Raw genomic sequence first — 12,118 nt, 5'->3', positions numbered from 1 at the left:
CCTACACACGTGTGACCAAGAGACTGTATGTGTGTGTTAGGGCCACCATGAAGTACCGCATGTTGGAGCCAAGGAGCACTCTGGAGCTTGGGAGTCCAACAGTTGAGGTGTCAGAAGTTGGGTTTTCTGAGGACTCAGCCCTTAGCTTGTAGACGGTTGTATGCTCCTTTCTGTGCCTTCACATGGTCCTCCCTTGATGAGTATCCGCGTCCCATTTCTTCTTCTTAGAAGGACATTGATCACAGCCCACCATAGCAACCTCGTTCTAACTTAATCACCCCTTTAAAAGCCCTACCTCACAATACTATCACACTCTGAGTTACTGGGAGTTATAACATCAGCATATCAGTATGTGAGATTGCTGATGACCTGTGCTCAGTTCTACACGCTCTTCGTTTGTTTTTCCAGTAGTCATTATGGATTTGCTCTTAAATTCTATTCCATTTCACTTTGTCACCTATTTAATGGAAGAATTGTGTCCTAGAGTCTGCCAATAGCACACAGCATCACTCTGGGCACAGGAATGTTCAGTGAAAGTGGCTGGTGCTCTGTGTTGTAAATCTAGAACATCCCTCCCAGGTGACCAGCTGCCCCAGGGTGATAAGGTGAGCCCCTGCCCCAAATTTCCCTATGTGATGCCTCTGACACCTGTGACATTCAGCTGCTCCAGTGAAATCTCCTGGCGCCTTTGGTTGGTGCCCTCACCCTGACCCAGGAGGGAGCCATGGTCCTTGCTCACTCTCTTCTCAGCATCTGTCTGGTGAGCCTGCTCCCTTGATGCTCACTCCCTCACCCCTCACAGCACGCAGTGACTCCATCTCTAAGACCTCTGAGCAGAGCCAACCCTCCTTCCTGAGCCTCTGCTCTCCTCCTCCTGTGCCCACACCTGACGGAGCATCTCATGAGACAGCACATCCTTGCCCACTGCCAGTCTATGCTCACATGACTGCGAGTCCCCACCCTATTCCACTGTCTGTGGCTTCAAGTTTCACTGTCTGAAAACAGAGCCCCAAGTCCAGTGAGCAGCACAGGAAAGCAAGAGCCTGAGAGGGTTGGGTCATGTTTGGTAGGAGGAGCCACACAGTCAAGAACTCCACCCATCACCACTACCACTGTGTGGGAGTCAGACTCCAGGGGTCCTCGGGGTCCTTCCCTTAGCATAGGGTGAGTGAGCTGGGGCTTGTCCCCTGCCCTTCCCTCCTGCTGAGACAGCCCCTGAGGGCAGATGCAGTTCCAAGGGTGTGCTTGTTGCATCAGCAGTCCCTGTTATATACAACCCTTTTCTCAGCCTCTGCTGACTTTGGGGGTGATCTCAGCGATGAGGCTGTGGCCACCATGATCAACGGGTTGTAGAAGAAGGTCCTAGGAGTAGACAGAGACAATTAGAAATGACAAGCCTCTTAGGGACCATGCTGCTGAAGACCCTCTGAACTTGAGGGGTCTGCACAAATACTCATGCACCAGATCTCTGCAGCTCTGAGCTGATCAAGAGAACAGTTTGGGAAAAGTTCATGCTCATGATATTTAAGTGCAAGCGAGGCTTTGTCCCCAGTCCCTTCCTTCTTGGCAACCCAGCAGTGACTTTATCATCACTATTCTATGTCAGTCGTAAAACACTTAGTATCGAATTCTCTGTTGATTACACATGTATATTCCAGGCTTTATATTTTGGGATACAACTCAGTTTTGCCCATAGAGAGACAGTATAACACTGGAAAGAGTAAAAGAGACAACTTTTTGAGGTTGATTAGTTTAATTTATTAGGTTAAGGGCTGCTTTGTGTACACAGATACACCAATGCATTGGTAAGAACAGGACATGGATAAATAGAAAGTGAGAGACATTTTAAGAAGGTCTAACATAAGTATCTTGACTGCCTTTGTGGGTAGGCATGATTTGAGCAGGAATTAACACCAGGCTGCACATTTCTTACTTCAAGTGGTTTAAGTTAAATGCCGGCAAGATCACGCAAATTCCAGAAATGTGAGATTCCCGTGGGTGGTGATGAGCTCAGGTTATCCATGTGACCTGCAAGTCAAGAGGAGCAGACAGAAAGGGGAGCTTACCTAGGGCAGTGACCTGCCACACCTGCTGGAGGCCGGGCCAGCCCGCCTAGGAGCAGCACTGCTTCTGGCAACAGCACTTCTGCTGGGAGCAGCCCTTCCCGCAGCCACAGCCACAGGACCTGCAGGAGCGGTGGCAGCAGCAGACCACGGGGGTGCTGCAGCAGCCCCCACAGCAGCCGCAGCAGCAGGGGCAGCAGTTGGAGCAGCAGCCCACCCGGTAGCACCTGCAGGTGGTACAGCTGCCACAGCCACCACAGCTGCCACAGCCACCACAGCTGCCACAGCCGCCACAGCCACTGCTGCAGCCACCGCAGCCACCACATCCTCCACAGCCACAGCACCCCATGGTGTCAGTAGAGAGGACTCAGTGCAGAGAGGAGAGAGGACTCGGGAGAGGTCAGGAGGTCTGATGTCTCCTCTGGTGGGGGAGGCCCTTATATACCAGCTCTGGGGACAGGAGAGTGAAGCCTCATGACCCCTTCCTTGTTGTTCTTTGACCCAAAATAAGACTCTCACGATGCCTTGTTTACTTCCTGTTCAGTCATGTGTCTTCACCATATTTTCAGTTGTGTTTTTCCTATAGCTATGTTCCTGCATGAGTAATTATTGGCTACATGTTCTACGGAAGCCTTCTGGGAACCAGTGGAATGAAGGGGCTGTGAGCTGTAAGGGCTTCTTTCTCCTTCTTCCCACAGTGCCCAGAAAATAAGTCCATGTGTGGGAATTGCAGAGAGCTTACAAAGCACAGGCACCATCAGCAGCCCCAGGACCAGAGACTCTGTGATCCTCTCTCAGGAATGGGGAACTGTTTTTCCAACAAGCTCTATATAAATTGTATAGCATCATCCATGGGCTATCCACATTATCAACTTGAAAGTTAGTCTGTTATAAATTTATTCAATGTTGAGTTCCCCCTGTGGTTGCCAAATGATTTCATGAGCCTTATATGCCCCGTGGGCCAGAAGTTTCCCACCCCTACAAGGGGTGGGTACCGTGCAGTTTTTAAGGCACAGCCCCAAAGTTAAAATGGCTGAAATAGAAAGTGACACTGGCGTCAGAGGTAGGAAAAAGTTAACAACTTCAAAATCAGAGGCCAGATTCCGTATTCCCATTGACTGAGCTGGGGCAGGAAACATCAACCTCTCTCCTTTCCTTTGAAGCAGATCATTGTCATTGTTCTGCACACTCAGCCTTGACTGTTATTTCACAGCAGAATGATTCATCAAAGGAATACGCCCTCCACTGATGCAATCATTGGTTTGTTTTGCTTTGGAGGAAGATTTAATCTTGTCTCTGAGTGGATGACAACGGTTTAGGCGTGAGAGCCAACTGCGGTGCCCAGGAGCCTGACCGAGACCCGCTAGAGAGGAGGTTGTTGGCACTCTTGGAGGGGCAGTCTGGATACTTAGGGAAGAAGAGTCAGGGCCAGAGATGGAGGAGGTAAGCTGAGGGCCGGTTGAGGCTGGAGGAAAGGGTTCACATCAAAAAGAGAAGAGAACGACTTTGGTTCATGGTGGGAACTGTGGGCTGGTGCCAGTAAGGGGGATGTAAACGTAAGGCAGGAACAGTGGGGGTCGGGGTGGGCTCTCCTCCAGACTTGCTGAGGGAGGGAGCCTCTGGCTGTCCCTGAGCTCAGGGCACAGTGATCAGGAGCTTTGTGGCAGACGAGGTCCTCCATGATCAGTTCTGACAGCTCTCCACCCAAAGTCCCTCTTCTCTACCTGGTGCCCTGCATTGCAGGAATGCAGCCTTGAGGAAAGGCCACAGGTCCCTGGGGCTGAATGTTGTTGCTCCCTAAGGACCCAGCCACAGCTGAGGTTTTCAGACCTAGGAGCCACCTGCAGCTGTTTGAAGTTGGGTGGGGGGGAGCGGGGGAGCTGGGAATCTGGGGATCTGGGAAGCCGCTCAGGAAGTAGAGACAGCAGCATTTGGTGAGGACTGGACCTGGGCTGTGAGAAAGGAAGGATTCAGACAGATGCTTCATGGTGAGGACCTGGTGGGCACAGAGCCCCAGGGGACTTCCTGTGGTGGGGCAGGGCAACTGTGACTGAGTCTGGAGCACCTGACACTGCAGGTGCCTTGAGACCCACAGGGGGAAGCGGTAGCTGAGAGGCAGCTACAGGTGGCTTAAGAGTGGAAGGAGGGTCTGAGCCAGAGGCAACATTGGAGGAGCTAATTGGGGAATTAAAATGTGGACAAGCAATCCATGGCAGAAATGAGAACCCTCAGGGAGGGGCACCAGGGAAGAGGGCCAGGCTGCATAGGGAGGAAGGTTCAATTTTTTGTTTTTAACAATATAAAGATGAATGCTAAAATTCCAGTCAGTGCTTTATTTCTTAAAAAAAATACTTAAGGCCGGCGCCGTGGATTAACAGGCTAATCCTCCACCTTGCGGCGCCGGCACATCGGGTTCTAGTCCGGGTTGGGGCGCCAGATTCTATCCCGGTTGCCCCTCTTCCAGGCCAGCTCTCTGCTGTGGCCTGGGAGTGCAGTGGAGGATGGCCCAAGTCCTTGGGCCCTGCAGCCGCATGAGGGACCAGGAGAAGCACCTGGCTCCTGGCTTCGGATCAGCGCGATGCGCCGGCCGCAGCGGCCATTGGAGGGTGAACCAACGGCAAAAAGGAAGACCTTTCTCTCTGTCTCTCTCTCTCACTATCCACTCTGCCTGTCAAAAAAAATAAATAAATAAAATAACTTAATGAGTTTATTAGAAAGACAGAGCCACAGACAAAGAGAGGGAAAGACACAGAGAGAGGTCTTCAAACCACTGATTCATCTTCCATATGGCCGCAAGGGCCATCATAGAACTGATCTGAAGCCTGGAGCCAGGAAAGTCTTTCGGGTCTCCCATGTGGGTACAGGGTCTCAAGCACTTGGACCATTCTCCACTGTTTGCCCATGCACATTAGCAGGGAGCTGGATATGAAGACAAGCAGCCAGGACACAAAGAGGTGCCCATATGTGATGCCAGTGCCACAGGCAGAGTCAACCTCCTCCACCACTGCTCCAGCTGCTAGAGAGGAAGACTCCTAACAGATCATTTTGGGTGGCGAGAGGGAGGAGACGAGAGCATCATTCAGTGTAAGGATCCCCGTGAAGCCCAACCAGGAAGCTGCAGGTGCACAGCAAGGGAATCACCAAGGTCATGAGGTGTGAGGTTGGCCACAGCAGCTGACACGAGCATTTTTGGAAAGAAGAAAACTGCAACTTCATTTGCATGTTTGCGTCTTCCTTTTTCCTGTGGGGCATTCTTGTTAAAGAAGAGGTGATTTCCACTAAACGTCTCGAGAGAAATCCCTTGAAGCAAAAAAAGAAGGAGTTTTTGGCAACTGTAAGTCAAAATCTCCAAGATTTCACCTGTGTTTCTGTGAAAATGAACATTTCCACTGAATTGCTTGCACTTCTTGGATCAATTCTAATAAACTAGATACCCATTCAAAAATACTCATGTTGTCTCTGTTCTATTTGACTTCACTAAATACGAGTTTCTCTGTTCTGACAAAGCACTGGCTTTGAAACACGTGCAACACGAGCCCTGTAAGCCAAGGTCACGTGGAAACTGCACTTGGTGAAGCAGCAGGTTGCCTCCCAAGTCCCTGCTCCCCCAAGCTTCCGGTGTGTGCGCGTGCTCCACCTGAGATTTACGGTGCTGTGTATCGATGTGTCCGACACAGCCCTTCCTCAGAAGCCCACACGCCTCACGTGGGCATTTCTGTCAAGACCCAAAGATAGGATTTACCGGTGGGACTCAGCCGATTCTGGTTTCAAAGGATTTTCTTTTTTTTTTTTATGTACTTTTGACTTTTATTTTAAAATATTTAATATAATGCAAAATGTACAAAGAAAAGCTTAATGAACACAGATAGATTCAACAACTTTTCCATATTTGGTTGTTACATAAAAACTATATTATATATAGGAATACACATATTATTATTTGAAAGCAAATTGGATATATTTATAACAAATAATGTAGGATTCATGACAAAAATCTTATAATGAGGATAGTGTATATATTATATCAGAGGTACAATTCAGTGAACATTTTAAAAAATCTTATACCCAAAAATGTCATTTAAAATATATATATACGCACATAAGCACGTATATATGTATATATTCACAAATGAGAGTAATGTGATATTTGCCTTTCTGTGTCTGGTTTATTTCACTTCACAAAATGAGCTCCATTTCATCCATTTTGTTGCCAATATCAGTATTTTATTCATTTTTATTACTGAATATCATTCCATTGTGAATGCCACCTGGGTTAATTCCGTTCTTTGTATTATGAATGTTTCTGCAATAAACACGGGGAGTGCAAGAATCTCTCTATTAGCTTACCTAGTTTGTTTTTTTTTTTTTTTTTTTTGTATATTCCCAGATGTGGGTTCATTGAGTCATATACTAGACCTACCATTAGGTTCTTAATGAAATCCCTACCATTTTCCATAACGGCTGTACTAACTCCATTCCCGCTAAGAGGGCATCAGGGCTCCTATTTCACCACAACTTGCCAGCTTTTGTGATTTGTTGATTTTCTGATAACAGCCATTCTACCTAGAGTGAGAGGATACTTTATTTTGGTTTTGAATTGCATTTCCACATAATGGCTAATGATACTGAGAAACTTTTCATATGTTGGTTGGCCATTCCTATTTCTTCTTTTGAAAAGTGTTTATTCAGACTCTTTGACCATTTCCTACCTTGATTGTTTTGTTGTTGTTCAATATCTTGAGTTTCCTGTGTATTCCGGTTATTAATCTTTTACCAGACACACAGTTTGCAAATATTTTCTCTTTTTCTGTTAGCTACAGCTTCAGTCTGTTGTTTCCAGTGATGTGCAAAAATTTAGTTTGACATTGTACCATTTGTCCATTTTTACTTTTATTGCCTGAACTTTTTGGTACTTATCCAAAACCATTGTTTATATGAAGGTTTTGGACTGTTTCCCCCTTGTTTTCCTCTAGGAGATTTCATAATTTATAGTCTGACATTAGGTCTTTGATCCATGTTAGTTGGTTGAGGCTGGCATTGTGGAGTAGTGGGTTAAGCCATCACCTGTGATGCTGGCATCCCATATAGATACCCATTCAAGTCCTGGCTGCTCCACTTCCGATCCACCTCCTTCCTAATGTGTCTGGGAAAGTGGTAGAAGATGGCCCAAGGGCTTGAGTATCTGCACCCCTGTGAGAGACTCAAAAGTTTCAGGATCCTGGCTTTCTTGTAGCTCAGTTCTGGTTGTTGTAGCCATGGGGGAATGAACCAGCAGATGGAATCTCTTCCTCTCTCTCTCTCTCTCTCTCTCTCTCTCTCTCTTTCTCTCTTTCTCTCCATCTCCCTCTCTTCATCTCCAGCTCTCTTTCTGTAACTCTGCCTTTCAAATAAATAAATATATAATCTAAAAAGAGAAATCCAGTTTTCCCAATGATGTTATTGAACATATTATTTAGCGGGCCAGGGCCGTGGCTCAATAGGCTAATCCTTCGCCTGCGGTGCCAGCACACCGGGTTCTAGTCCCGGTCGGGGCAATGGATTCTGTCCCGGTCGCTCCTCTTCCAGTCCAGCTCTCTGCTATGGCTCTGGAGTGCAGTGGAGGATGGCCCAAGTGCTTTGGCCCTGCACCCACATGGGAGACCAGGAGAAGCACCTGGCTCCTGGCTTCAGATCAGCGCGGTGTGCCAGCCGCAGTGCACTGGCTGCAACGGCCATTGGGGGGTAAACCAACGGAAAAGGAAGACCTTTCTCTCTGTCTCTCTGGCTCTCACTGTCCACTCTGCCTGTCAAAAAAAAAAAAAGAAAGAAAAGAAAATATTATTTAGCAAATCAAATCCAACAGAACATCAAAAATATCATTCACCCTCATCAAGTGGGATTTATCCCAGGAATGCATTGGCGGTTCAACATATCAAATCAATAAATGTAATACATCACAACAAGAGAATGAAGAATAGAAAACATATAATCATCTCAATCGGTGTAGAAAAGCATTTGATAAAATGCAACATTCATTCATAATAAATATAGAACAAATATTTGAGTAAATAAAGAAGGACTATACTTCTACATCATTAAAGTTAGATATGACAAACCCACAGCCAATACCATATTGATGGGGGAAGAGGGAAAAATTTTCCCTAAGATCTGACCACTGTCACCACCCTTGCTCAATATATATATAAAAGATTTAGCCAGATGGTATTAGGCAAGAGAAAGAAATAAAAGAGATATAAGGGGGCTGGCGCCATGGCACAGTAGGTTAATCCTCCACCTGCAGCACCAGCATCTGATATGGGCACTGGTTCTTGTCCCGGCTGCCCCTCTTCCAATCCAGCTCTCTGCTATGGCCTGGGAAAGCAGTAGAAGATGGCCCAAGTCCTTGGGCCCCTGCACCTGCATGGGAGATTGGGAAGAAGCACCTGGCTCCTGGCTTCAGATCAGCGCAGCTCCACCCATTGCGGCCATCTGGGGAGTGAAACAATGGAAGGAAGACCTTTCTCTTTGTCTCTCCCTCTCACTGTCTGTAACTATACCTCTCAAATAAATAAATAAAATCTTTTTAAAAGAGAGAGAGATACAAGTAGGAAAGGAGGAAGTCATATTATCCCTATTTGCCGATACTACAATGCTGTATGTAGGGGACCCAAAGACTCCACCAAGACATCACTACAAATAATAAGAGAAATCAGCAATGTTGTAGATACAAAATCAACACAAACAATTAAGCCTCAACATTGTGGTGTGATGGGTTAAGCAGCCATCTGTGACACTGGCATCCCATATTGGCATCAGTTCAAGTCCTGGATGCACCACTTCTGTTCCAGTTCCCTGCTAATGTGCCTGGGAAAACAGTAGAGGATGGCCCAAGTGCTTGGGTCCCTGCACCCAAGTGGGAGACCTGGAAGAAGAGCCTGACTTCTCTCTCTCTCTCGCTCTCCCTCACTTTCAAATAAATAAAAATAAATCTAAAAGAAAGAACAAAAATCAGCAGTATTTTAATACAACATCTGTAATCTTGCTAAGAAAAAACCTAAAAATACTTCCATTTAAAATCGCTAAAAATATTAAATATTTCAGAATAAATTTACCAAGTACATAAAATACTTCTCCAATGACAATTACTAAATACTAATGAAAGAAATTGAGGAAGACACACACACACACCTGAAAAGGAAAAGCCTCATTATGTCGGGATGGCTGAGCGGCTTCTGCTGGCAAAGATTTAGTAGAACTTAGGGTTAGGTTTCCCCTCCTGCAATGGGCTCTGCCATATGTCTTCTTTCTGACTTTTATCATCCCATATGTTTCCAGTGAATGCTTGAGTTTATCAGAAGACACCTTGCAAGATATGGAACTCAGTTTGCATTATAATTTAGCAATTCCCAGGATGAGACTCTGAGTTTGGTATACAGAATCTTAGCTCTGAGAAATGAGAATATCTATCAGGTCAGTTCTAGGCTGTCAAGCAATCAAGGCAGTGCTAGAGATGAGATTTTGAAGTCCTAAGATCAACCTCCCTAGAAGGGGTGCAAAGTGCTTGAACACCCAAAAGAAGCTCCTGGATCCTGCCTTAGGATCAGGCAAGCTGACCATTGTGGCCATTTGGGGAGTGAACCAGTAGATCAAAGATCTCTCTTTCTCTCTGTTACTCTGCCTTTCAAATAAATAAATGAATCTTAAAAAAAAAAAAAAAAAAAAAAAAAAAAAAAAAAAACCTCCCTCCATCCACTTTTCCTAGTACATGTAGGAGCAGCAAATCCCATTATGCTTCCTAGTTCAACTATAATGGCTTAAGCAGCAAATACATACCCATCCAGAACTATAGCTTCTATAGGGATTCACGTTGGGTTGAAAGGATCCCCTCACACATTCCTATCTTCCTGGAACATGTCTGTAGGGCCTAATGTGGAAACATGGTCTATAATGTCAGAAGACTTATAGAGAAAAATGTGGCCATGGACCTGCAGAGTAGAAAACCAAGAGGAAGAGATTGAAGTAGTCAATCTACAAGCCAAAGAATGGCAAGGTTTTTGGCAACTCATATAACAGTAGGATGAGGCTAGGAAGGATCCTCCCTTAGAACCATAAAGAGAACACTTTGCTGCCAAAACCAAGTTATTTGACTTCTAGCCCCCAGGATCCTGTGATGAGATTTTGTTCTCACTTCAGACCACTCAATTTATGGTAATTTGTTATGGCATTGCCAGAAAATTAATATTATTTAATTAGGGGCATCTAATGTTAAGCCTTTTGTGTCTCTATAGCCACATCACACCAAGAGTACTAGTCTTCTCCTTAAGACTACAAATGCATCTCTAGGGTCATGAGGAGTAAGAGTAGTTAACCAATTCCAGAGAACCAAGAAACAGTTCAGGTAATTCATTCCTTAGGTTCTGCTCCCTTATGTCAGCAAGAGATAGATTCCACAGCTTACATGATTTTGGGGACTGGTGAGGCCATCTGAAATTCACAGGGCAGGCCATCAGAATGGGCGGGCCAGAACTCAGGAATGGGCTGAAGTTTCTGACCACAGATGGACTTTTTTCTCTTTTCAGAGATCCGTACACTCAACTCTTTACATGCTCTTCAAATAATTCTTATCAGATTGTGTAGGATTATCTTCATTATTGAAAAAAATCACTGAAGGGGCAGATATTGTATCAGGTGAAGCCACTTGGAATGCCTATTTCCCTTTCAAGTTCAGGTTATTGCCTATTTTTTCAGATGATTATATGGATTCTTGCTGTTGAAATTTCTTACTTCCTGATATAATCTGGATATTAATCCCTTGTCAGTATTTTCCCCCACTTGTTAGGTTCCCTCCGCATCTATTGAATGTTTCTTTTGATTAGTGGAATCTCAGTTAGATGTGATCTCACTTGTCAAATTTTGCTTCTATTACCTGTGCTTTTGCAGTCATATTCAAAAATTCTCTGCCCAGACCTAGGTCTTGAAGTGTTTCTATCTTCCTTTAGTAATTTCACAGCTTTAGGTCTTATATTTAAATCTTTGATCCAGGGCCGGCGCCATGGCTCAATAGGCTAATCCTCCACCTGTGGTGCCAGCACACCGGGTTCTAGTCCCGGTTGGGGCCCCGGATTCTGTCCTGGTTGCCCCTCTTCCAGTCCAGCTCTCTGCTATGGCCCGGGATTGCAGTGGAGGATGGCCCAAGTGCTTGGGCCCTGCACCCACATGGGAGACCAGGAGAAGCACCTGGCTCCTGGCTTTGGACGGCCAGCGGTGCGCCGGCCGAGGCGGCCATTGGAGGGTGAGCCAACAGTAAAGGAAGACCTTTCTCTCTGTCTCTCTCTCTCACTGTCCACTCTGCCTGTCAAAAAAAAAAAAAAAACAACAACAACCTTCAATCCAGGAGTTGATCTTTGAATAGTGTCTTGCCTTGAAGAGAGTCTTACTTCCATCTTCTGCCTGCATATCCAGTTTTCTCAACACCATCTACTGAAGATATTTTCCTTTCTCCAATGAATGTTCTTAGTTGGCTCTTGCCATGAATTTATTTCTGGTTTCTTTATTCTGTTCCATGGGTCTACCTGTCTGATTGTAAGCCAACACCAAGCTGTTCTAGTTTTTATAACTTTGCAGTGTCTTATGAGTTTAGGTATGGCAGTGTCTCCACTTCTGTTCTTTTGGTTCATGATTGCCTTGGCTATTTAGGGAATGGTTATATACAACTTTAGAGATTGATTTTTCCATTTCTGTACTTGGTAGACTTTTAAAAGTTTATCCTGAGATTGCTAATGAAAGATCCATGAAAGAAAATACAAAAAGCACCATGTGATCAATCAATATTCTTGCTCCACATGTGAAACATTAATGCCAAGTTAGTGAGATAAAATTTCTAATGGACACAAATTAGTCTGGCTTTGATTATTTTGGTAGAAATGAGGGTGGCTAAATACAGAAAACATGTTTCAGAAGAAAAAGATAGTTGCACCTGTTCTTCTAGCTCATTGTATTTGAGGATTTATAATTATATGTAAAATCTGGGCTGGATCCTGAAATTCTTTGAAACTCCTCCAGTATCTGACTATGAC

The 12,118-nt window shown here is 45.2% G+C and overlaps 1 protein-coding gene across 1 annotated transcript; it reads right to left on the bottom strand.

Moving 5' to 3' along the window:
• Positions 1-2,112: 2,112 nt before the first annotated feature.
• Positions 2,113-2,412, bottom strand: LOC133763572 (small cysteine and glycine repeat-containing protein 9-like). The gene has a single exon (XM_062197374.1). The coding sequence runs from the start codon at positions 2,410-2,412 to the stop codon at positions 2,113-2,115; it is 300 nt and encodes a 99-aa protein (XP_062053358.1).
• Positions 2,413-12,118: the final 9,706 nt, after the last annotated feature.

The sequence above is a fragment of the Lepus europaeus genome, chromosome 1, assembly GCF_033115175.1.
Source record: "Lepus europaeus isolate LE1 chromosome 1, mLepTim1.pri, whole genome shotgun sequence".
NCBI lineage: Eukaryota > Metazoa > Chordata > Mammalia > Lagomorpha > Leporidae > Lepus > Lepus europaeus.
This window is presented reverse-complemented; position numbering and strand designations above follow the sequence as displayed.